The sequence below is a fragment of the Strongylocentrotus purpuratus genome, unplaced genomic scaffold (assembly GCF_000002235.5).
Source record: "Strongylocentrotus purpuratus isolate Spur 01 unplaced genomic scaffold, Spur_5.0 spur5_scaffold_18, whole genome shotgun sequence".
Taxonomy (NCBI): domain Eukaryota; kingdom Metazoa; phylum Echinodermata; class Echinoidea; order Camarodonta; family Strongylocentrotidae; genus Strongylocentrotus; species Strongylocentrotus purpuratus.
Genome location: NW_022145603.1, coordinates 30830707 through 30857968, shown reverse-complemented (window position 1 = coordinate 30857968; position 27262 = coordinate 30830707). Strand labels below are relative to the sequence as shown.

The 27262-nt window shown below is 39.1% G+C and overlaps 1 protein-coding gene across 1 annotated transcript; it reads right to left on the bottom strand.

Moving 5' to 3' along the window:
* Window positions 1–6498: 6498 nt before the first annotated feature.
* LOC579999 (low-density lipoprotein receptor class A domain-containing protein 3) lies at window positions 6499–17356 on the bottom strand. The gene is made up of 6 exons (XM_030989699.1): window positions 17188–17356; window positions 13014–13118; window positions 11799–11918; window positions 9969–10106; window positions 8851–8979; window positions 6499–7821 (listed from the first exon to the last, which is right to left on the bottom strand). Exons 1-6 carry the CDS (start codon window positions 17276–17278, stop codon window positions 7295–7297), a joined length of 1110 nt encoding a protein of 369 aa, XP_030845559.1. The 5' UTR covers window positions 17279–17356; the 3' UTR covers window positions 6499–7294.
* Window positions 17357–27262: the final 9906 nt, after the last annotated feature.

Here is a 27262-nt window from a genome sequence, read left to right as displayed (position 1 = left end):
CAAGACTCTCCATGTTAGATCGCTATATCTTTCAGTGTGAATGAATGTGTTAGGTGCCACTGAGTCTTCCCCTACTCCAGGGCCCCCCCTTTCACAAAGCCTTTTTTCAGTGACAAAATCAGTGACAAATCTGCTGGTAACCAATCAGAAGCAAGGATTTCACGAGCTAATAACAAAACCTTTCATTTGTCACTGATGAAGAGTTTGTGAACCCTGTCCCAGGTGTCCCTGTGGACAAATCATCTCCTGGTTACTCTATCCTATACAAGCATGCACACCTTGTTTCCATGTGGTCAAACTCAAGACTGTTCTCAGAGCACGTTCTGAACGAGTGTGCTGTAGCAGGAGCCCCATGTCCCCTTACTGATATTGACAACCCACAACTGGGTCCTGTTGCATAAAACTTGGTAATTTTGCCGTCAATGGTAAATTCCATGGAAAACTTGATTTTGATCGGCTGTTGAGCAATTTTACCACCTGAAGGTATAGTTACCATTGATGGCAGAGATACCATGAATGATAATGCAACAGGACCCTGGTGTCATATTTATTTAAAACAATTGTCACATAATAAGAACGGTTTTATGGAACACTATGTAACAATTGGTCCGTGGTAATTTCCTACAATAACCAAATTCTTAACTTCAACCCTGAACGGAACCCATTACAATTACATATATCCCCAATCCTGATCCACACCCAAACCAAAAACCCTAACTCTATATTTTTGAAAAAATATAAATAAAAGAAATAAAACACAAGTCGTGGGTAAAACTTAGATAATCAGAATTTCTTGAGTTTGTATGAAAGTGTTTGATTTGTTGAATGATCCACTATATCATGGAGAGCTGTTGTGGTTCAGTGGATTAAGTCCTTAGAATGCTCGAGTACTGTAATGGCAGCCGTGCTAAAGCCAGGGTATTAATAATGGAGCGCCAGGAGTGGCAATGTGCCGGAGTCGGGCTAAATCGGACCAGGGGACAACTCGGCCCAGGTACAAAAACGGTCAGTTTTTGCATGTTTAGGTTTAGGGTTAGGTTTAGGGTTAGGTTTAGGGTTAGGTTTAGGGTTAGGTTAAGGGTTAGGTTTAGGGTTAGGGTTAGGGTTAGAGTTAGGGTAAAATGACAAAAAATGACTGTTTTTTCAGCTGGGCCAAGTTGTCCCCTGGTCCGAGTTAGCCCGGATCCCAATGTGCCAGACATGAGCGCTTTACAAGACTCTACTATCGTACACTTATCATAATACTAATTTGTAAGATTAAGTCAAGGAGCACAGGCAAATCCACAAATGAAGAATAGTTCTCTTTTATTGCAAAATCATGTTTAGAAGGAACAAATAGCAAAAAAAAGAAAAGATTTTCATCACTAATGAACAAGGTGTAACAGAAGCACAAAAGTCACATTTCAAGATTTTAGTCACAAAATATCACAAACTTTAGAATATAGTCACAAATAATATCTTAGTCAAACATATAAGAATATCACAAGTTTAGGAATTAGTCACAAATAATATATTAGTAAAAACATCAGAATATCACACATTTTAGCATTGAGTCATATATAATATCTTGGTCAAAACATATAAGAATGTCACTAATTTAAGAATTCTGTGACAAATATCAGCCATTCAACAATACACAACAAATCTAATAAATGCAGGGGTGATTGTGAGCACCCTCAACCACGCCCCCCTTGAGTAAAAAAAAAAGAAGAGGATTTTGGGGGAAAAATTGGCATACCAGTAACAAAATCCCCCCCCCCCCCCTTTGAGTAAGAACATTGGGAAAAATCAAGAAAATAAGGGGAAATCTGGAAAATAGGGACAAAATTGAGAAGAAGAACAAAATAAAAGATAAATAAATCTGGTAATTATCAGGCCTGTAAATGGTAAAAAGTACAAGATTAGGTTCAAGATAAACCCACTAATAGCAATATCCATTTACAAAGGTGTAACATTGTAATGAGATCTCAGAAGCCCCCCCCCCCCCCAAGTTCTGTCTTTTCCCCCTTTTCAACATGGCTACTCTATAAAATATTGCCTCTATAATAATAATATAAAAAACAACGATTTTGCTGCGCATGATAATTAGTAGCATTGGAAAACAAAAATACATATTTTGTTTCTTTATTGTAAAACATAAAGAAAAGGGGATCTTTGAGCCCATTGAACACTACACAATTGTCCTGTGATTTGATTTTTGATTTGAAATAGAAAATAAAGGAAATCAAGGAAATCCTGACTTCTCTCATTCTCATCTGGGTTAATACAGGGATCACTCAGTTCCGATTGGCCATAGGTTCAATCCTTAAAGGCACACTGTCCTACTTGTAGCTACTTGCTCCCTCTATATAGAAAACTTCCCCATCGGTGCCTGTTGGTCCCCCATGATCCTCTTTTTCTTATGTTAAATGAGAGCTGAGTTAATGAGATAGCCACCTGTCACAGTGACCTTGCTGGCTTGCTGGGTAGTCTAATCCCTTCTAGCTAAAGTAGTAAAGTCTACCTTTAAAGGGATAGTTGAGTTCTGTTTTCAGACCGCAAATACCTTCAAAGTGCATGGTTATTGCTCTTATTCTTATCTATGACATTTCTAGTGCCCTTTTAGGACCTGATATTGCTATGAAGGTAATTTTAGACCCCAAAATGTGTGAAATTTAGCCAATATGATCATACCAATTCAGCTCCACTTTCAAGAAAATATGGTGACCGTTAACTTATTAATTAATAATAACAATACATCGGCCGGCTAGTTGTGCGTAATATAACCAACACGAAAAAGCCAACATCAGCATTGGCTGGAATACAATGTAGGAGGCGTTTTTTTTTTTTTTTTTTCAACAGCTGATTTAAATTACTCTCATATAGTACTTTCTAAAAATAGGTCAAATATTTCTGGTCATGTGACGAGCTCTCAACCAATCAAAAGCACCCTCTGCAACAAAACTCAACTATCTCTTTAACATACTGTGGCCAAATATAGCACGGAGGAGTTTATTAACACAACTATTTGGAGTTTAGCATGACAAATATATTCAAATTTATGTTAATATACAACTGATGCTTTTTATCAAACAACGTCTTTGAAAATTGGGTAGCATCCCCATCTAGTACATGTAGTAAGCGCTTGCCACTTAGCTCAGCCATTAAACAAATGTAATATAAAAATATTGCAAAATGCAAGCAAATCATAAATGCTAGTTTCAAGTTCAAATGCACGATACAAATATCATAAATCACATTAATAAGATCAATTTCCAGATAAAATATAGATTCTGCATGAAATATTCACATGGATACTAATCAGCTCTAAGCAGCATGAAAACATTGTTTCAATACGAGATATTAACCCATAGCAGTTCAGAATTAATCAGCTTTTCTTTCTCAAATTGGCAGTCTTTTTTCCTCAAATCCGCAACTTTTATTCACATTTTCCATTCTTTGCATTTTCCATTCCATCTTATTTAAGAAAAAAAATATATGAAAAGGACCTGTGTGAATGAAAATGATACATAATATAAAAAAAGAAAAAATATCAAGAAGAAATAAGCGAGTTCGTAATCACGATTTGCGCATGGGCAGATAAAGGTCATTCGTATCCAAATTGTAAAACCATTGAGACGAATACTCAGATCGTGCTCATGAAAGTTATGTAATCAGTATTCATTTATGTACCAACAGTACATTTACTTGATACACAGGTGGAAGTATTCTTCTCAAGAGGCAAACAAAAGGTATTCATGAAGCACCTCCATCACTTTGGCAGTGATTATTCTAAAATGCACACGTGGGAAGTATCCATCGTGTCTAAGATCTGTGGATATTTTGGGGTCAAGCGGTCCAGAGCTATTTACGGACTCGCTTATTGCTACTCCACAAAAATAATGATCATGAAATTCACACTATGTTGACAATTTAGAGACTTCAATGATTATTTTTCAATTAAATTTCTCTTTTTCATAAACAGAAAAATGTACAGTAACTGGAATGGACTCGACATTTCAAATGACTTTTGGACTTCACGTTAAATTGTAAGTCAGAGCCTTTTCAATGAAAATATTAACAACAAAAATATGAAAAGGTGATACCGAACTGCTATTAGTAAATTTTTCACCAACACATTATTCAATTAGCACCAAAAAAAGTACATTATGTATACATTTATACATCATATATAGTCATGAACATATCACAACATTTATCACTTGATAGGGGGCAGTCCAATACATTACCAATTATTCTACACTTTCATTGTAAAAGTGACTTTAAAGGGGCATGTTCCCCGTATTCCAGAGGGCGCTCAAAATACGTACGCGCTGGCGGACAGCGCTATAGCTGCCTATTGACACCAACAGAATACGGCACTCACGCAGATGGCATGTTCTGATAACTACACTGGCGGGGACGTGCCCCTTTAAGTCAGTAAGTGCCAATCTAACAACAGCCCTGATGTCTAATCGATACTCGACCCAGGCGAGGCAAATGGGTACCTGGGAGGAATTAATTCTTTAAAATGATAAAGCACCATAAAAGTAGCCATGCTACAGCCGGGGTAATAATTGCGGAGCGCCAGGAGTGTCATGTCTGAAAGACATGAGCACTACACAAGAACCCACCATCTGTTTAGCTATCTAGCTAGAACTCACTATTTCTTGTAAATCTTATATTTGAATTTGAACAATAAGTTGGCCAAATAAGAGATCTATGATCTATGTGGTTGCCCTCACAAAGAGCATTATTGATGCTGATGAGGCATCCCTCTGTAAACAAAATCATTTTTATTATCGTCGCGGTCATATTATGTACATGTATCATTCATGCAGCCTTCAGAGACAAGTTAGGTAGCATAGCAAAATGCAATGGCATGAAATGATGCGTCAGGAATGCATGATCGCTGGCGACATCTGTGAATAGAAAATGTTTACTTTGACATGTTTTAATAACATTTTGGGGTCACATGAAACCAATCAAGGTAGCAGAAGTTATTAATAGCTCCTAATCCTAATGACAAGGTAACTTCTAGCCCAAAAACATAAAAAGATGATTTTCAACAATTACGCGTCTTGCGTTTCAGACGCAACTTTTCAATGCTGGCATTTTGCAAAGCTACCTTAGGCTCTATAATTTCAATATTTAAAGCTTAAAACCAGCACACAACTTACAATAGCCTTACAAACCTATACAAATCAAGTACTATCCACTATTTATAATCCAAAACACTTTTATATTCATCCACAATACACTGTTAATTTACTTTGTACATACGAAAATATAAACATTTCATATCTTACAATTTGGTCCCTTTCACAGTACAGTGTACATATACAATGTCTAATTAGACATTGATCAACCTACAATCAACATTAAATCTTAAATTTCTCATTGACATATATCTATTTTTCAATTAGATGGCACTTACCAAGATACATGTGTAAAGTTAGGAGGGATGGTTAACTATTAACATAACAAATCTTTTCAAGGTGCTTTACAAGATTTTAAATAACTAAATAACTATAAAAATAAAACTGATAATTGAGTTGGCTATACTTTAAGGGAACTCTAAAGGCTCGTCAAGATATGACGTGGCGAACGCGCTGCGTTTTCTGACGACGTAAAGTATAATATGCTTCATATTTCAGTGTTGTATAACACCGTTAGTGAATACATAAAAGATCATTGTTGCGCACCGTTGCCATTTATTTATCAATTTTAAAAAAAGGCAGCTTTTTTTGTGGCTGTTTACCACGTAATATTTGAGCGAGTCTTTAATTATAAATACTGTTTTGAGATGCAATGCTTCTTTGAGTTGATTCAAATTGAGAAGGATAATTTTAGGAGATGAAAATGCTGCTTTTGAGTAGTTTTGAGTCATCTCTAGTTCTATGGTAATATATGTTTAGAGCAAGGAGGGATATAAACTGAGTCAAATCATATGAGTTGTAGTAGCCTTCTCGCCCTCCACAACACTGTCTTAGCACCAGATGGAAATGATTGAGTTGATTCAAGTTTTGAAGGAGAGTGATCTTAGAAGATGGAAATGCTGCTTTTGAATCAATTTCAGTTTTTGATAAGAAAATGCGTAATTTGAGTTGAAGTCATTAATAAATATGTCAACAAGATAATTTTCTATTGTACTTGACTGATAAATCAGTTATTGTGATTCTGTGTAAAGCATCAACATTCAAACTCTGTTTGAAGATTTACATAATGTACAAAGAGTTAATTTTATTGTTTAGAATACAATTTTTACTGTTTAGAATACAATTTTTACTGTTTAGAATACAATTTTTACTGTTTAGAATACAATTTTAATGAATACCCTGTTTTATGCAGCAGAAAAAAAAAAGAAAAAAAAACATGAGTCGGAGACAGGCTATAAACATGAACATTATAAACCCTAAACCTATATCCAAAGTGTTGAATTGGGAAAGAGTAATAGCCCTGAAACAAAGAGAGAAACTCAGAATATATGCCCATATTTGGTATAGTTTACTTTAAATATTTCTGGAAGGTGTCACATCATATCAAAAGGAGAAAAATATTTGATAGACTTTAACAGATAACAACTGTAACAACAACGTATGCCCGTTGTATGTCCAGTTAACAACTTAATTATTTGTATCCTTTGTAAATTTAACTTTTCTTTATTTTTCATAACTCAAGAATGAAAGTTGGACTGGTTAAATTAGGGCCTTTGTTGAATACTTTTAGATGTAAGCTTTAATAAATGATGGCACACTCTCAAGTAACATCAATTTGGACAACCATTTTTTTCACATTCTTAAAGAATTTACAAAACTTGGGTATGAACAATGTAGTTGTTAACTGTACATGTACCGCTACTCACTTCTTTAAATGTACATCGTTTGCATACCATGAAAATATCAAAATCAACAAAATGCATACTTTGACCAGAAAGTACTTTATACCAGCGGGTGATCCAATACACCTTAATGAAATGTACATCTCTTGGCATCATCGGTTTAACCCCATAAGGGCTAGATGGAGATCGCCATTGAAACTTACAAACCTGATCGAAACCAACGATCAGGGACCAGTTTCACAAAGCCTTTTTTTCAATGACAAATGACAAAAATCAGTGAAAAATCTGCTGATATATAACCAATCAGAAGCGAGGATTTCAGTAGCTTATCACAAAAACTGTCATTGGTCCCTGATGACAAGTTTTGTAAAATGAGGCCTAGATGATGAGGTGGAATTCCCTCAAGGAAACCAAACTGGTAACTCATCAATTGAACACCTAGTTCCATCAAGGAACCGTTGCGAGATCAGCCAATCAGAGATCCTCGTACGAAGGGGGCGGAGTCTCATCACCGCCTCTCCGTCGGGTATCCGCATCCGACTTGATAACCTCTGAGTACGTCGGCGGGATGTCGTTCTCATCGCCCTCGTTGTCCTTTGATCTGTCCCTGCTCGTCGTGAAGCGCCGTGGCCCTCCCGTCATTTCAAGCGTTGCGAGTAGAACATCCGGGGGCTCGCCCGGCACCTGTTCCCCGCTGCTCAGTGGGTACCCCACCAGACCGTTAATCCTGGGGCAGCGGTGGGGCGGCAGGTGGTGGCAGAAGTTTGCATGCTGGGAGACGTGGTAGGGCATGCTGATGGCTTCACCATGCTGGTTCAGGGTCCAGCTGACTGGGGAGTAGAAGCGACGCTGGGAGCTACGGACCCGACGGAAGTAGATGAGAAGGGTTACTATGACGACTGTCATGAGGACGGTGCATGTGATGATGAGCAGGTTGGATCCACCCGATGGAGAAGGAGCTGGTTTGGGCTCCTGCTCTGGAACATCTCGTAACTGTGTTACTATTAGAGAACAAGGAAAACACATCTATCATTAGTCCAATGGCTTCTATTGGTAAATCAATGGTAACCCTCTTGGCGTGGATGGCACACAGGTTGGTGTCCTCAAAGAGGCCAACTAGTCCAATGGCTTCTATTGGTAAATCAATAATGATCAATCAATATCGATTTTAGCAACTGTCCACCACCAGCATGGTGATGTACTGTAGCTATACAGTAGGCTTGCGGTTGCACCGTGTGAGCGAGGGGGGGGGGATCCTTTTCAGGACTACACACACTCAGAAAGAAAGATTACAGAGAGTCCTTTCCATGACTCCCTTATCCCCCCCCCCCCTCTCTCTCACATGGTGCAACCGAAAGCCTACTGTACACAACTATTATTGTCGTACCCAAGAACCACAAATACAGGATCAACATCAAACATGCAGAATCGTTCTAAAGATGAAGAAAAGGGTAGGTCAGGTTGCCTTTCTATTTAAAGTGTGATATTAAAAAAAGGGAAAACAAGTATTAAATTGTAGATGAGACCTACATGTACATTGTACATGTTCTACATAATAATTTCATAATTAAATGCCTAGATCAGTCACATGATGGCATCCAGGATGGTTTTGTGACAGAGTAAGAAACCTGGGCCCCATCTCACAAAATTGTCATCAGTGACAAATGACAGTTTTTTTTGTTATAAGCTAGTGAAATCCTTGCTTCTGATTGGATATCAGCAGATTTGTCACTGATTTTCGTCATTTGTCATTGAAAATAGACTTTGTGAAACGTGTCCCTGAATTAATACTAACAAATAAATAATAAATAAAACAGTGAGACAATTGTAACACTTTTTTATTTACACCCATCTCAAGGCAACTTTTGTTTACGTGGCCCGTAGAAATACTGTATTAGACGTGTTAAATTTCACCTTGTTATTGTCATTATCATGTGTATACATGTACATATTTGGTGTTCTAAAAAAATCTGAGAGAAAACTGGCAGGAGTAGTGGGGTCTAGTGATAGAACTTGTTCTTGGAACTTACTGCAGTTTATTTCGTCCTCTCCTTTCTGACAGTCTTTGAAAAGATCACAACACTTGTAGCGAGGAATGCATGACTTGTCTTCACATTCAAACTCCCATATGGCACACTGTGAATTGGGTTTCATTGATGCTTTAAGAAATGAAAAAATACATGTTAAGTTAACAACTGAATTTTTCATTACCACTCTTACCAAGTTTTGTAATGATTTATTATGTGAAAACCAATTTTTTTTCTTCTTTTTTCTTTCTTCCTGATTTAATGTTTTTGAACACTCAAATTGAAGTACTTAAACAAAGGCCCCAATTCAACCAGTTAAACTTTCATTCTTAAGTTACGAAAGACATAAAAAACAAAGAAGGAGTTACCGGTAACTGTAAACCTTTACAGGTTGTAGTTGGGATCTACATGTAGTTGTAGATTAGGGTAGAGTTGGCCATGGTCAATTCCAAGGGTTACGCAATGACATTTCAAGAGAATTGTCTGTTTCTAATCATGAACTTTATAGACATTTTACTAAAACATCTGCAAATTAATGATATCTTATGATAACTAGAATGAGGAATTTTCACAACAATTGGGTTTTGTATCAAAGTTGAATTTCATTGTTAGGTAATTGTACATGCATGTACATGTAGAAGGTCAATTTGGGGTAATTATGTAACAAAAGCTTAAAAATTTCAATATTTTATAAATTCGACCAATGGTTGAGAGGCAACTCAACTGTTGTTAAAGTGCCTCATAGTAGAAACTGATATCATTGTCATGTTTAAAATGTCTATAATATTCTTCTTTTAAAATTTCAAACTTTCTGGGAACGTCATTCCGTAACGCTTGGACTTTAATTGGTATTTAATTATGTAAGAAATGCACAGTAAATCTCGCAGGAATATGTGTTTTAAAGCCCATCTGCATTAGTTTGTCCTGGACGGATTAGACCTACCTGCGTGGTCACTGGCAGGTGTTTATCTCATCAAATCATCTCTCAGTCTCAATTAACATAAGAAAAAGGGCATCATTGGGGGGGGGGGGTCAACAGGTACTGCTTAGGCATTGTTGGCTGTAAAGAGGTCGCAAGTAGGTATAAGTAGTGCAGTGGGGCTTTAAAAGAGGCAACTTACAGCATGCTATTTCATCGCTTCTATCCGAACAATCTGGGATACCATCACACAGCGACTGACCGACCACACAAGAACCGTCCCGACACTGGTAATCACTGGAGCTACAGAATGTAGAGATGGGAGGAGAGTCTGGTAGACCTACAAGTACAAAATAAAAGCAAAAATTAGTCTGGCTGGCTATTCATTGTCACCGCGATATCATGTACATATTTAATATTTAATTTAATTTTCATTTAATTTTCATGTTTTTTATGTTTAAATTTGTATTTACCTGATTGTACAATCTATTACATGTAAGCTTTATAGGAATTGTGTATCATTAATGTTGTTTGCAATAAATTATTTTCATGTATCAGGTATAAATGTTCATTTCTATTCCGCCCTTTTCCTTCTTTTCTAAGCGCATAGGGACTTTCTTTGTGTTAGTGATATGCGCTATACAAATAACGTTCATTATTATTATTATCATTAAGTCGGTAGAGCAGTGGTCTCGTAATCTGATGACCCTAGTGCGAAACAAAGTTGACGCGCGAGTGCCTTTTGGTAAGGCATTATAAATCTAAGTTCATTACTAGGCTTCTTGTAGAGGAAGGCATCAGCCGTCTGGTTGCTTACTAACAAGCATTTATTGCTTTCTTAGCTGTCAGGTAAAATAACCACCACTATCTATCATCATCTACAATGTATCTTCACTCTGGTGATCTCGAAGCAGCAGACAGCAAGAAAATGTGGGAATAGTCACTTCCTTGGCTTGAGAAAGTCCACAGCTTACATACATGTACTAAGTTTTTAGGCTAGTAGAAGATTAAACTACCTGTTATGATTACCTCCACCAATGAAAGTTTCAATATGAAAGCCCTTTCTTCATCCATCATGAATTCAGGTTCATGCCATGGGCTGCATATATCTCATCCTCAAATTTGAAATTTGAACATTTTGGACTATTTTTTCTTTCTTTCAGAGCTATTTCCTATTGAGTATAAAACTATAGATTTTCGTTTACCAACAATTAAAGGGCAAAAAAGGATACTTTGCCGAGGCCTACTGCATTATGTTTTATTAGATTTTTAGTCATACATCAAACTGTACATGTATTCAAAATATTCTAACGAAACCTGCACATACATGTGTAAATCATCATTAACAAAGATGCGAATCTAGCCATCGGCAAAGTTACCATCATTATCAATAACAGTCCCATTGGCCCGAATTCACAAAGGAGGTTTGTAGACAAACCTAGGTTTATGTGTGTCTGTCATATGACGCATTTCAGACCAAGGTTTGTCTGTACCTTGGTTTGAAACGCATCAAAATGCATCATACATGTATGACACACATAAACCTAGGTTTGTTGACAAACCTCCTTTGTTAATTTGGGCCATTATGTTTGCTATGAATAATCATTTACTTGTACCCGGTACTTGATTGCTTTCAGATCTAGATTTAGATCTACATGAACATGTAGATGCTCTTGTGTCATGCGATGTCGCCTTTCTCCGAAATAAGTGCACACCTCCTGACTTCCATACCATTTCCTTTATTATGTGTTCTACATATTTCTTTTTATACATCTGTGAGAAATATATAGTTATTTTTGTTATTTAATAGATGACAAGTTACAAGCTACTGTTATAAGCTAGTGAAATCAAGGCTTCTGATTGGCTGAGAGCAAATTTATCATAGAAATTAGCATTTGTTATAGACAAAAATTTTATGAAACAGGCACCAGAGCTATGTTAACAATCTAATCTGTTGATGCCTGAACCGGTTCTTGTTCACAAATCACAAAAGTAAGAAAAAAGGAAATGAATAATATAAATAAAAAAATACCTTTAAATGTTTCACAGTTTTTCCCAGTCCAGTACAGATCACAATGGCATACAAAGCTATCTCCTATTCGCTGAAAGGTACCTCCGTTCTTACATACCAGACTCTTACAGGAAAAATGGGCTGCAAGATAAAACAATATACAAGTGAACATGTCACTATGAACGTGACGGACAAAGAAAGCGGACAAAATATACAGTTCCTCAGGTAGACAAAGGAACATCCCTTCACTGCTATTACTGGTATGTAAAAATGTGTAGAACAGGTGAATATGCATGTGACACCTTTTCTACACATTTTTACATAATAACAGTGAAGGGGTGTTCCTTTGTCTACCTGAGGAACTGTATATTTTGTCCGCTTTCTTTGTCCGTCATTATCATAGTGTGTATTTTTACTCTTTGTTAGGGGGGGGGGGGTTATTGTTACATGTGTGTAAACATTATTATTACTTTTCTTCTCTTCCTTCTCTTCTGCCTTCTTCTTTTTGCTCTTTTTCCTTCTCCCTTTACTTCATGTCCTCCTCCGACTCATCTTCTTCCCCCCCCCTCCTCCTCTTTCTTCTTCTCTTCCTCCTTATCCTTTTTCTCTTTCCTCCTCTACCTACTTTCTTTCTTTCTCTCTTTCTTCCTTTCTTTCTTTCTATCTTTCCTTCTTCTTCTTTAGTATTGTTTCTAATTATATATTTATAGCAAATTGCATTCATGGCAAATTACATATGTACAGTACATGCCAATCTTGAACACTGATATTGAAAGTAGAACTACATACAGTATCAAAATAGATCTCCACCCCTACCTTATACTTTGGACATGTTGGTGACAACCTTTTTTATTCAAAATTTAAAAGAACCCCTACCATACTAAATGTTTCAATTTCAATTTTAATTCAATTCAAATTTAAAGCAGATCGTACAACATATTTTACTATTGAAATGTTATAACTGCATAATTACGACATGTATTATTTCACGATTATTTGATATTAGTTGTTTAGTTCATTAGAATCAGTCATTAATACAATGATTGCTAAAAGAATTGATTTCTGTTATTCTTGTATGTATTTATAATTTGTAAACTGAATTGTACGAGTCTCCAGACTTTTTATTCAGTATGGTTTTATTCACAATAAACCCAAATTGAATTGAATTGAACAAGTGAACATTTTATCTTGATTTTCTTGTTATTGTTACATGCATTAAAGACCTCTCTCACTCACCTTGTGTACAGCGACATGATGTCCATCCAGAGTGTTTGTCCTTAATACATGATTCATAGGTTAAGCATTCCTGGTCTATTGTGCAATTATAACCAACTGGTAAAGCTGTGGGTAGGGGACAAGAAGTAAGAATAAAAGATTACATATTTTATCTGGGAAATCATGCCTCAAAAGCTTATATTGTACAGTCAAACCTGCTTTAGTGACCACCTGTCTACAAAGACCACATTTTTTGTTTTCCTTGAAAATGGTTTCTCATTGAAACATGTACTAAAGAAACCTGTCCACAATGACTTCCTGTCTACAAAGATCACGTTTTGTGTTTCGCTTGGGCGGTCGCTATAGACAGGTTTGACTGTAAATACCAACCAAGACAGACATAGCAGTCTGGAATGGGTCATTCTTTTAATAAAACTGACGTTTGTCAACATTCCCAGAGGAGCCAGATGTAATCTCAGCTGAACAACCGTCAATATCAGAGACTGACGCTTTTGCTCTAATGCCAACGTAGACCGAAAGCTTCAGTCTCTGCAGCCTCTGCAACCTCTGTGAACAGCTTTAAAGGGACTTTGTAACATTGTTAAGATGAGAGAAAGTGGTGCAAAGGTAGTGACTTCAATGGTTTCGGAACACACTCAAAAATAATCTGAAAATTTGAGTGAAAACGGACCATTCTTAATGATACAAATTGAGAAAAACTGATCTGATCGATTCCTTAATTCTTCCAACTATATTATTACAATTTAATTACATTTTAGGTAAATAAATGTAAATCATCACAAAGCAATACATTGGCTCTACATATATCATTCCAGACATTTACATGTAAGTGTTGACAGATTTTTTCTTGCCTGTTTTACACGTACATGTACATGTATGTCTTTTTTTCATGGAAAAATTCAAAAATGGTTGGGAGAATTTACTGTTGATCACTGTTAGAGGGTGTTGACCAGCGTCGCCCTCTAGAAAACCATTAATATCTTTGTGGTTTGAGAATTTTTCAGGATTTTTTGCATGTTAAACCCCGTCTTAAAGAGAAGGTTGAGTTCTGGGAAGAGGTGAAAAATAATTTGTGAGCGTAATAATTCTTATTATGCAAGTGTTGAAGATCATCAGATAAGACATGTTCCCTGAAAAGCATGGCTCTTCAAATGCCTTTATATTCTAAATATGTCAGTACCATCGTAAAACTCGGGGGGTAGGATTTTTACGCCACGTGTTCGTGTTGTCCCATATACATCTTTCTGTGTACAGTGTTTGTAACTTTACCAAGACTTGGCCAAATTTCTTATCATTTTGATGATTCTAGAACCTTGCAATACACACAAATTCTTATATGCTAGGTGATCAACCTTTTCTGGTCGATTCCACACCGTTTCTTTCACAATGCAATCGCATGACCAGAACTCAACTTCATCTTTAATTGGAATATAAAGTCGCGGTGACGCCCGGACGTTGTCCGGTCGACATTGACCCTCTTCCAATTAAGACGCGTCAATCGGGGTAACGTCCGGAGTCCGGACAATATCGATGTAAATCTCACCCTAGACGAGCCAGGGTGACATTTACCCGGGTAAATTACATCATCGCCTTGAAACAATGTATACATGTACACGGCGCACGCCAGCTGATCGCTGGGTGAGGTTTTTGCGGATGGCTGATTAAGACGGTGTCCAAAAGCTCACCCCCTGTTTTACGATCAGACCTCCCACTGTTTCTCATCCACATGTCACTCGGGTGAGATCAAAAAAGTTCTATTAAGACGGGGCTTTAGAGGGTTAGTACAGTAGAAGGAAGATAATAAGTAACACTTCATATCAAAATTACGCCATTTTTTAATCAACCTTCAACAATGTTACCAAGTCACTTTAAAGCCAGAATCGACAAACACTGGAAGAAGGAGCAATTTAATTCACCCTTCTCACAGTAGACACTCCAATTACACGTAGGTCTCCAATTATGACGATCCTGATATGACCCAGCAAGCAAGATACAGATGTAAAATAAAATGGCCGTGGTGCAAAACCTGGAAGCTGGGACATCCCCCCCCCCCCCCCTTGAAATCAGATCTGGAAGCTTGGCGTGTTTTCCACTTAACATAGCCTGCGGGGAGGGACACGTTAACACACAAGTGACACAACGCTGGCTTCAGTCATCCGCCTGGGTGGGAATCGAACTTGAGATTTTTGGTTCGACAGGCAGAGGCTTTACCGACTGAGCCAACTCGCCTCTGTACGTACAGATGAAAAGTCATTGAAGAAGTGTAGGCAAGGATATCACATTTATCTTAAATTTAGATCAAGTGATCCACATGATAATGTACGAGAAGATCTTCTTGCGCTTAGAAACATTGTACTAAGCGCTTTATAAATGAAATATATTATTATTATTATTATTATTATTATTATTATTATTATTAATATCAATTGCCTGATTTAAACAGATTGATGATTGTTTGCAATTGAGTAACTAAATAAATATTAAGCCTGTAGAGATATGAGTGTGTGTGGAGTATTGTGAATGGAAATTGTATAAGCGTGTTCACTCGTCACACAACATAGATGAGAGCAGGAGTGAAGAAAAACCTTGTGGCGTTGAAAATACGCGGGTGAAGGAGTGCGCAGAAACACGATGCGTGATTGAACGAAAATACACACGTGGTCCGAATAATGAATATAAATAAGTAGCGTGATGGAAAAATACTGGAGACATGAATGTACATGTGATGTACGGTATAAGTAGGGCGAATGTAAGAGCCGCTACAAGCCTAAAGTAAAGCCAAGGTAAAGGCTATTAAAGCTACAGAGCAAGGCCTACTTTACCAGTAGGGGCGCTGGTCCGAGAATGAGGATCTTCCTCATAGACGAGGATATCCTCATAAACATAGACAAAATGCGTCCTCTAAAATAAGGATCGTCTGCATTTTCAAGGACGTTTTTTTCATCGGCGCTCTGCAGGTTTCGGGTTACCAAACCGCCAGCTGGCAATGCAAAAAATGCAAGAAAATAAACCTAGTTCACTGCTACTTTTATGGGCTGTCCATCTTCCCAAGGATTAATCGCTCATAATGTGAAAGTCTCTGTACAACTAGACAATGCGAAATGCATCAAGAAAATGCATCGCCAACACCCAGATCAAAAGTATGAAACGTCTGCGGAAATGTGTATTATCCTTATTTTTTAGGACGCCTCCGTCCGCATTTTAATACGAAAAAGGGTGCGTTTATGCAGACGATCCTTATTCTCTGACCTGAGCTGAGCCCCGACTGTTTACCTCCTTCAATATTAACGGATATTACACAGCTTACAAAATTCATAAAAAATTGTCACGCAAATGATGCAATATAATCTCCACTTTGTCAATAATGTTAAAATAATCATAATCACGCACAAATATACACACTGCAGCCTCACATGCATAAGACTGTCCCGCGGGCCAGTCGGCCTGCCAGCCAGACAGCGCCAGGTTGACATTTCAAAACATGACCAATTCAACTCACAAAGTCACAATGCTGCACAACACATATCAACACAACATAGCTAGCTCTAGACCGAATTTTCCGTCTCTTTCGTTCGTTAGCCTCTTATTGGGGTAGGGTCGGCTCTCTCTTTAGAGACGGAAGCCGTTTATACACATGTCCTTGCTAACGCCACGGCCAGTTCTGGTCGTAGCGTTTTGCCCCCAAAATCCCCCAAAATGTCATTTTACCTCGAGCATGTTATATTGTAAATTAGGCCTAGGCTATAATAAATCAGTTTCACTTACCAACTTGACTGAAATAATCAGTTTAATAGTCCCTTTTTAGGAAATTATGGGTCAAAATCGGAATCCATGTTGAAAAAGATTTTCAAAATGGATTTCGATTTTGACCCATAATTTCCTAAAAAGGGACTATTAAACTGATTATTTAAGTCAAGTTGGTAGGTGGAACTGATTTATTATAGCCTAGGCCTAATTTACAATATAACATGCTCGAGGTAAAATGACATTTTGGGGGATTTTGGGGGCAAAACGCTACGACCAGAACTGGCCGTGGCGTTAGCAAGGACATGTGTATAAACGGCTTCCGTCTCTAAAGAGAGAGCCGACCCTACCCCAATAAGAGGCTAACGAACGAAAGAGACGGAAAATTCGGTCTAAGCTAGCTCGACTAAAGTAAAGACAAAATCATTACCAGTAATATTCGGAATTACGTGATGGCAAATCCAACAGCAGCACGAAACAAACAGCTGTGTACGACTGAAAAGCAGCCAAAAATTAGCCATCTTCCATCGGCGATTGAGTTACTTAATAAACATACTAGACTACTTTGTAGAGGTCATCATCCAAGAAAAATCATACATGCACGACGTATACGTCCGTACCGTACGTGCGTAAAATAACCTATAACCCGGAAGTTTATAGCGCGTGCGCGAGCAATATTACTTGAAATTCGTTGAGCTCATATAATCAACACTTTCGGGGAAAACCCGTGGTGATCTGTAAACAAAAGAAGGGCGGGGCTATTTGATGTCAATATGCGCCGTCATAAATTAGGATACAAATTTAGAATTGAGCATTGATTTACTGAGATTCGGGTTCATCCAATTTAAAAACGAGCCACACTGACATATATTTCGAGGTGCGGGAACGAAAATGTATCAAAATAAGAAGGGGCTTTTCTTTTCTGTTCAAGCGTATCCCATCCAAGTTTATTAAGGTTTTAGCTTCCCGATGAATCCCAAGGGGTATCATTATTTTGGAGAACATTTTGAAGGCACTTTTCACAGTTTCCCCATATTACATCACTATATAGAGGTGGGATAAAATAAATGCATTATATACTTTTAACATATATATACAATTCACTCTACATTTCTGTTGTACAGATTTAACATGGTCTGTCCATGATAAGGTTTCATCCATAATCACTCCTAAATGCTTGCATGAAGTAACTATTTTCAGAGGGGTTCTAGGCCTATATGTTAATATTCAAATTTCTATTACGTGCTAGTTTTAGACGATTTTTTGGTCCTAGTACAATGCATTCTGTTTTATTTATATTTTAAACTTAACTTATTGACATCAAGACATTTTTTCACGTTTACTAAATCTTACTTTTACTTTGTTTTCCAGTTCAGAAAAGTCATTACCAGCATACTTTAAACTAGTGTCATCAGCATACATATTTTTTTTTTTTTTGGGGGGGGGGGGGGGTTTGTAGGGTAAATCGTTGATGTGCATAATAAAGAGAAGTGGGCCAAGGATGGACCCTTGTAGAATTCCAGATAGGTAAAAACTCAGATGTTATACTATGGACTGTGGTTTTGGGGGTATTTCTAATACAGATAACTTGTAAATCAATTAAGTGTGTGTTTTCCAATACCATAATCCCGACCATAATATTTTAATTGTTCAAGTAGTAAATCAAAATCAATTGTGTCGAAGGCTTTCTTCAAATTTGTTCAAAGCTTTTCTGCCCTTCATCTGTCGAATTCAGCAATGCAGTGGCCGTTGAGTGCAGTGGTCGGAAGCCAGATTGATATACATTGATTAGATTATTACTATTTAGATAGTCATATAACTGATCAAACACGTACTACACGTTCTAGTACTTTCGAAAATCTCGTTTGTCTCTTTCTCTTTCGGTTGACATTCACGAACATAAGAGGAGCTCTTCTCATTCTGCATTTTCCGCTTGATTGTATTCTCGCATTCAACCTTTTTACTACTCCTCGATTCTGGAGTTGGATTAACTGGGGTACTCTTTTTAATGTCGATTAAGGATAGTTTGCATTCAATAGCATCCAGTCGATCTCTCTGGAATTGCCACGCATCGTTCACACAGGGGCTTAATTATCATAATCGCTCTCTGTATATAGGCGATCCACGCCAAATGCATGAACGTCAATCTCTATCGGGCATTCTATTGTTTGCAGCTTATTCAAACCAATTGTTCAAGATGGCTGTCTTCTTCCAATGTAAACACCCGGCCCCTCTCCCCCCCCCCCCCCCCACCCACTCCGAGAACGGAGGGACCGCATGAAAATGTCCGGTAAATATTAAGGGGTACTTTTCGTGCGACAAAGTCCGGCCCGAGAATCGTAAAAAAAGGGATGTATTTGACTTTTTATTGCACCCGGAGATTTCATTTAGTAAAAAGGGTTTTTTTTTTTTTTCTTTTTTTCTCTAATCTCTTTGGACTCCTGAAAAATTATTCTGAATTTAGGGGGTACATTGAGCATTTTTCTGGATTTAGGGGGGTCTCCAAGGCAGAAAAGCCCGCGAAAAGCCCGCGAAAGGGGGGTTCGGAAATGTTGGCAGTCCTCAGATAGGGGATGCTTTCAAAAAGAGGGAACAAGCATACACGTACCCTAAATAACACTGAGTAGTGCAGCGGCTTAGCAAGAAAATTGTGCACTTTTTGATAAAAGCATGAAACTTCTAGCATAGTTTGCTTTCACCATAAGATTTATTTTCAGATGTGGAGGGAAGTCAGATTTGACCTCTGATGACCCTGAGAGGTCAAATCCAAAATGGCCGCCAGGCCGCATGGTCTAATGTACAAACATGCTTAACTTTTGAACCAAATAGTCCAGAGAAACGTTTAAGGTGTCATTTCCAACTAACTTGGGGATGCCAATTCATTTGGTCATACTTTTGAGATCGCCTGAACTCAGGGTTTTGCATTTAGGTCAAGGTCAAGGTCAAAATTGACTAAAAATAGCAAGTTTTGAAATAGTTACAAATAGTTAAATCTCATTTATTTGTCATTTGTTCTCAAATTTCTTTAGGAATGGTTCCCCTGCATAGTCCTCCACCTTAATCCTTTTCAGGTAGTCTATTTCAGTTTGATTTGACCTCTGATGACCCTGAGAGGTCAAATCCAAAATGGCTGCCAGTCCGCAAGGGCTAATGTATAAACGCAGTAACTTTTGAACCAAATAATCCAGAAAAACATTTAAGGTGTCATTTCCAACTAAATTGGGGATGCCAGTTCATCTGGTAGTACATTTGAAATCGCCAGAACTCAGGGTGTGGCATTTATTTCAAGGTCGAGGTCAAAATTGACTAAAAATAGCAAGTTTTGAATGGTTACAGAAGGTTAAATCCCCATTATTTGTCATTTGTTCTCCCTAGCTATGGTCTCAAATTTATTGTGGAATGGTTTCCCTGCAGAGTTCTCCACCTTAATCCTTTTCAGTTAGTTTATTTAACAGTTTGATGTGACCTCTGATGACCCTAAGAGGTCAAAGCCAAAATAGCCGCCAGTCCGCATGGTCTAATGTACAAACGTGGTAACTTTTTAACCAAAAAGTGTAGAAAAACGTTTGAGGTGTCATTTCCAACTAACTTGGGGATACCAATTCATTAGGTAATACATTGAGATCGCCAGAACTCAGGGATTTGCAATGAGGTCAAGTTAAAGGTCATATTAGGCCAAAAAAAGTGCTGTTTTCTTTTTAAAATAAACTTTGCCTCTATTTTGACACTTAAGGTTTCATTATTTTAAAAATTAATAAAAAGACCCGTGTACCACCACTTTGACTATCCAGGGCCAAATTTCATAGAGCTGCTTATCGGCTGGTTCTGTGCTTACGTATTAGTTTCTACTTCAAAGCACTGCTAACCGTAAGCACACGAAAATGCATTAACCTTACGCTGCTTACTGGACGAAAATGAATTTTGTAACAATGCAACCCATTGTGAATGTACAAGGTGGACGCCTTGTTTTCTTGCTAACCAAATTTGTCTGCTACAGTTATAGCACGAAAATTTGCTTACCGGTTAGCAGCTTTATGAAAATGGCCCAGAAGACAAAAAAAGCTATTCCAAATACGACCTAAAACCTGTTCATAACCACAGCTATAGATATCTACATGAATTTAGCACTGTCCACAACTTATGCATATCCTAATGATGGTAACGATCAAAATCTAACAGTCTCCAGAACAAGATCACAGTTCAGTGCATCCTTTCTTGCAGCGACAGTGGATTATTCATGCCACAATTTTTATGCTTCCGGGAGAGTGGTCCAAAGAGGCTGCCACCCAGTTGTTTCGTTTGTCCAGCCCAAGTCAGATGACTCTGCATCTCTGGATTCTTGGCCAATATCTGGTTTCAACAGTTGGCCTGGTAGCAAGTGCGCTTGAGGTGCTGCTTGAGTGCTGCCTGGGATGGAGGAAAGTTCTCCAGGTTTCTAGACTTCTGTGCGAAGAGCTGTTTCCTGGCATCATTCACTATCATGCTCTCACTGGTTCGGTCGTATTAGCACCACAAATCGCTCTGGCAGTAACATTGATCCTTCACTGACCTCCCTAGGCATGCACAGGAGTTCATTGAAAGAATCATTCACCTCTGGGAAAGACTTCTAAGTTTTTCCTGTGAATGTAGAAACAGTGTGACACCCGGTGAACGCATGAAAGATTGGAAGAGTCATACATTGTGTCAGACTCATGGTGGCAACTATCATGATTTTATGAAAAGCCTTGTACCGAAAGCTTGATCTGACACCAAAAGCGATCCCCAGCATCAGGAGCTGTCTTGCTGAATGAAGCCACGGCCAGTTCAACCGCATCAGTACAAAAAATACGTATGGATACCCTTTTACACCCATGGGACAAGGCCTGCCAAGTGTGACTCAGCAGGAGAGCAGAGTACTCCACTTCCATCTGTTGCATATTATACAGTTCCTTGCCCTGTGGTAGAGGAAGGCCGGTAAACGGCTTCGCATGACATGAAATCAAACAATTCGGTTTTGTTCTCATTTAATCGAAGGAAGTCCTTCCAGCTTTCTGGCAGCAAAATAGAAGGAGCCACCCTTTTCCTGGTGCCCTTTCCCTTTTCCTGCCCTATTGAGGCTTTCAGGCTAGCAGGTAAGTATACACCATAGCCAAGGTCGATGCGGATGCTTTTCTCGAGTTGAGCAAAGATGTATGGGGCAAACACTTTTTCTCCATACTCTTGAAATGTTCTTGATGTTCCAGGGTTGAGCATTTGAACCACAGCTTCACCATCAATAAGTATTGCTTGGGCCACAGGTGCACTATTGTTTTCGAGCAGATTTGATTCCAGGCAGCGAAGTAGATCTGCTTTAACTCCAAACCGCATTTACCTCCAGTTAACAAAGCTGGCGGGACTGCCTGGTTTTCATGAGAGAAGAAATTGTCCATATCTCCATTCCTTGTCTGACACGAGATGTAAATCCTCAAAAAGAGACCACAGTCACTCTTAAGTGCTGCAAGCTGTGCCTTCTGTTTTAACATATATATAACCTTCGCCGGCTGCCGACTGAAAAATGGCAACTTGTTCGTATGAAGTGTTTGTGTGACGGCTAGGTGTCGTACACTGCTCTAGCCTTTCTGTCACAAACTTTGTGTACTGCTCACCTAGGGTCTCAATCCTTCTCCCCGTTTCAGCCAATTGGATGTCCATGATATGTCGCTTGTGCCAATGACTAGTATGTCTTGACTTTGTTCTAGAGATGGATTCCCCATCTTTTTCAGTACTGTCAGAAGTTCCCATCCCTCAAGAATGCTGCCTGCACTCCAGGTTGCTGGTCAAGGTGATGTTTGTATAGTGTTAGCAGAAACGTTAGTTTGCTTTATGGCATGTTCCTCAAACTCTGTAGCGATTATTTAAATTACTTAAACCAAATAAAACTCAAAGTAACTTAAAGAACATCTTACCAGTATTATTGAGCAGTAACGGAAAGGAGCAGTTTCCCTGACTTGAATTGAGGTTTGTACCGTATACTGCCTAGCTGCCCACTGACCATGCTATATGCATATGGTCACTTACAAGACAACTACTGGTTTGGTGCTATTTTTAGTGAAATAAACTAACTGACAGGGATTACGATGGAGACTATGCAGGGGAACCACTCCTAAAGAAATGTGAGAACATAGGGGGACAAATAAATGGGAAAACTTTTTGTAAACATTCAAAACTTGCTATTTTTTAGTCAATTTTGACCTTGACCTTGACTTCATGCAAAGCCCAGAGTTCTGGCGTACCCAAAAGTATTACCAAATGAATTGGCATCCCCAACTTAGTTGGAAATGACACCTTAAACATTTTTCTGGACTATTTAGTTAAGCGTGTTTGGACAATTATTAGACTATGCGGCGGACTGGCAGCCATTTTTGATTTGACCTCTCAGGATTTATCAGAGGTCAAATCTGATTTCGCTCTACATCTGAAAATGAATCTCATGGTCTGCAGGGGAACTACTCTTAAAGAAATTTGAGAACATAGCAGCGAACAAATGACAAATAAATGGGATTTGTTTCATTGTAAACATTAAAAACTTGCTATTTTTAGTCAATTTTGAACCTAACCTTGACCTAAATGCCAAACCCCGAAATCTGGCGATCTCAAAAGTATTACCAAATGCATTGGCATCCTCAATTTAGTTGGAAACGACACCTTAAATGTTTTTCTGGACTATTTGGTTCAAAAGTTAAGCGTGTTTGTACATTAGACCATGCGGACTGGCGGCCATTTTGAATTTGACCTCTCAGGGTCATCAGAGGTCAAATCTGACTTCCCTCCACATCTGAAAATGAATCTTATGGTCTAAACTAACTATGCTAGAAGTTTCATGCTTTTATCAAAAAGTGCACAATTCTCGTTATATGGGGAGCTAATCCGCTGTACTAGAGTGGGGGGGGGGGGGGGGCGGGTGCAGGCGCGGATCCAGGATTTCTTAGGGGGGGGGGGCCCAAATTTGAAATTATGCGAGCCAAATATTGGTACGTAATGGTGACCAACAGTGACGTGATGCGGGGGGGGGGGGGTCGGTGCAGGGAGGGGCGAATTTCCCCCTCCCTCCTCCGCGAAACGCGGAAGCTTTGACGTTCCATTTAATTATTAGAAAAAGAAGACGGTTCGTTGTACCGTTCTCGAAAATAAATCTCGTCTGAATTTAGTGTTTGCCCTCTCGCGCGAAGCGCGGAAAATTTTAGGATTTATTAAATTATTAGAGAAAGAAAACGATTCGTTGTAGAGTTCTCAACTCTAAATTCTCGTCTGAATTCATGTTCCCCCCCCCCTATCGCGCGAAGCGCGGAAGCTTTTAAGTTTCCTTAAATCATTAGAGAAACAAAACGATTCGTTGTACCGTTTTCGAAAATAATCCTCGTCTGAATTTAGATTCTCCCCCCCCCCTCCCGCGCGAAGCGCGGAAGCTTTTACGTTTCATTAAATCATTAGAGAAACAAAACGATTCGTTGTACAGTTCTTGAAAATAATTCTCGTCTGAATTTAGTTTATCCCCTCTCGCGCGACGCGCGGAAAATTTTAGGATTTATTAAATTATTAGAGAAAGAAAACGATTCGTTGTACAGTTTTCGAAAATAATTCTCGTCTGAATTTAGTTTTTCCCCTCTCGCGCGACGCGCGGAAAATTTTATGATTTATTAAATTATTAGAGAAAGAAGACGATTCGTTGTACCGTTCTCGACTCTTAATCCTTGTCTAGATTCAGTTCCCCCCTCCCTCTCCCCCTCCTGCGCGAAGCGCGGAAGCTTTGACGTTTCATTCTCGTCTGAATTCAGGTTCCCCCCTTTTAAGTTTCCTTAAATCATTAGAGAAAAAAAACGATTCGTTGTACCGTTTTCGAAAATAATCCTCGTCTGAATTTAGATTCTCCCCCCCTCCCGCGCGAAGCGCGGAAGCTTTTAAGTTTCCTTAAATCATTAGAGAAAAAAGACAATTCGTTGTACCGTTTTCGAAAAAAATCCTCGTCTGAATTTAGATTCTCCCCCCCCCCTCCCGCGCGAAGCGCGGAAGCTTTTACGATTCATTAAATCATTAGAGAAAGAAGACGATTCGTTGTACCGTTCTCGACTCTTAATCCTTGTCTAGATTCAGTTCCCCCTCCCTCTCCCCCTCCTGCGCGAAGCGCGGAAGCTTTGACGTTTCATTAAACTATATGAAAGAAGGCAATTCGTTGTACCGTTCTCGAATCTTAATCCTCGTCTGAATTCAGTTCCCTCCCCCCCCCCCCTCCGCGCGAAGCGCGGAAGCTTTTACGTTTCATTAAATTATTAGAGAAAGAAGACGATTCGCTGTACAGTTCTCGACTCTTAATCCTCGTCTGAATTCAGGTCCCCCCCCCCCTCTCGCGCGAAGCGCGGAAGCTTTTAAGTTTCATAAGATTATGAGAGAAAGAAGACGATTGGCTGAACAGTTTTCGACTCTTAATCCTCGTCTGAATTTCGATTCTCCCCCCTCCCGCGCGAAGCGCGGAAGCTTTTATGTTTTATTAAATCATTAGAGAAACAAGACTATTCGTTGTACAGTTCTCGACTCTTAATCCTCGTCTGAATTTAGTTTACCCCCTCCCCCTCCTGCGCGATTCGCGGAAGCTTTGACGTTTCATTAAACTATTGAAGAAAGAAGGCGATTCGTTGTACCGTTCTCGACTCTTAATCCTCGTCTGAATTCAGGTCCCCTCCCCACCCCCTCCCGCGCGAAGCGCTCAAGCTTTTAATTTTCATTAAATCATTAGAGAAAGAAGACGATTCGTTGTACCGCTCTCGAAAATAATCCTCGTCGGAATTAAGTTCACCCCCCCCCCCTCCATCCCGCGCGAAGCGCGGAAGCTTTTACGTTTTATTAAATCATAAAAGATTGGTATAACCGTTCTCGCCTCTGAATCCTTGTCTGAATTTAGGTTCCCCTCCCGCGCAAAGCGCGGAAGCTTCACGTTTCATAAGATTATGAGAGAAAAAAGACGATTCGCTGTACCGTTCTTGATTGTTAATCCTTGTCTGGGGCGGCGGCGAAGCCGGCCCCGGAAGCTCAGAGGTTTTAGGCGTTTAATTAAGGTCATATGAGCATTTTTTTTTTGTATACCTTATTATTTCGTGACACTGGCAGGTCACTATTTGGCGTTGGGTCCAGGGGGCGGAGCCCCCCAAAATCAGGGGCTTTAGGAATTAAATTACCGTCAGATAAGCATCTAAGGGCCCGCCGTAGGGCCCTTGGTGGGATCCAGGGGGCAGAGCCCACGGAAGCTTAGGGGTTTTAGGCATTTAATCACGGTCAGATGAGCATATTTTGATGCCTCATTATTTGTTAACACTGGCAGTTAACTATTCTTTCTTTCTTGCTCTCATTTTATTTTATTTCTCTTTAATATACTTTTTCAAACAAAGTGTGTGGGGGGGGGGGGGGGGGGAGAGCTCGAGGCTCCCGATCCCCACCGTACCTCGGGCCCTGACATGTAGGAATCTCAAGAATCATATTTCTTGCCTGGCTGCAAATTTAGGAATTGGTCATTTTCCAACAAACACATACAAACGTATAATTTACTAAAAAGTGAGGAAAAATCTCGGAAATGATGTAATTTCAGCATTATTTGTAATCCACCGTTGTGGAATTAAACCACATTTGAATTTGATTTCCACTAACCCCCCCCCCCCCCCCCCTCCCTATCAGTACGCCAGTATCTCCTCTTTTCCTTTCCCTTTCCTTCCTTCTCTCTTTTTTGTTTTATGGGAGGGGGGGGGGGGGGGTCAACAGCCTGGGAGGCAAAGCCCTTTCGACCCCCCGATCTCCTTCTTCCCCCTTTTCTTTTCTTCTTCCTCTTCTTTCTTTCCCTTTCTCTCCTCTTTCCCTTTCGCTTCTTTTCCTTTTTTCTCTTTTTTTTTTTTTTTTTTTTTTTTGCGGGGGGGGGGGGGGGGCCAAGGCCCGCTCGGCCCCCCCCCCCTGGATCCGCGCCTGGGCGGGTGTATACATCAGATATTAAGTTTTCATTGATACTAACTGTAAAGGGCAAAGTGTTTGGAGATATTTTTCTATAAATTTGGGAGATAATGATAATTATAAACCTTTAGATCAGCCAGGAACCGCATGACTTTTTATAGCCGATCACCTGTCTGATTATCAAGAAATTCATGATAGTATCTGCTCCAACCCCCCCCCCCCCCTCTCTCTCTCTTTCTGAATTACTCATAATAAGCAAAATAATAAAGATGTGCCATTTTAGCGCCCTGACCCTCAGGAATGTTTTGACCCAAAGGGGCACCTGACGTGATATAGTCTATTTTAGCTTGTAAGAACAGGAACTAAAAGCTCTTCTTTCCCCTGAGAGAGATTATAGAGAGGGGGATATAGAGAGAGAGGAAGAGAGAGAGGATTAAGAGGAAGAGAGAGAGAGAGGGGTGGGTACCTAATAAGGTTTATTAAATATCATTTTTCTTTTGCGCGTGTGTTTGTGGGTAGGAGGGGGGGGGTGAGTGCATGTGCAAGTGATTTTGATA

What these genes read in the sequence shown, in the direction of transcription:
- LOC579999 (XM_030989699.1), bottom strand. Translation starts at nt 17,278, where the DNA reads ATGGCTAATTTTTGGCTGCTTTTCAGTCGTACACAGCTGTTTGTTTCG. An exon ending in CGTAATTCCGAATATTACTG is followed by an intron (nt 13,119 to 17,187) that starts GTAATGATTTTG and finishes CCCTACCCACAG; the next exon opens with CTTTACCAGTTGGTTATAAT. An exon ending in AGAGGACGAAATAAACTGCA is followed by an intron (nt 7,822 to 8,850) that starts GTAAGTTCCAAG and finishes GTTCTCTAATAG; the next exon opens with TAACACAGTTACGAGATGTT.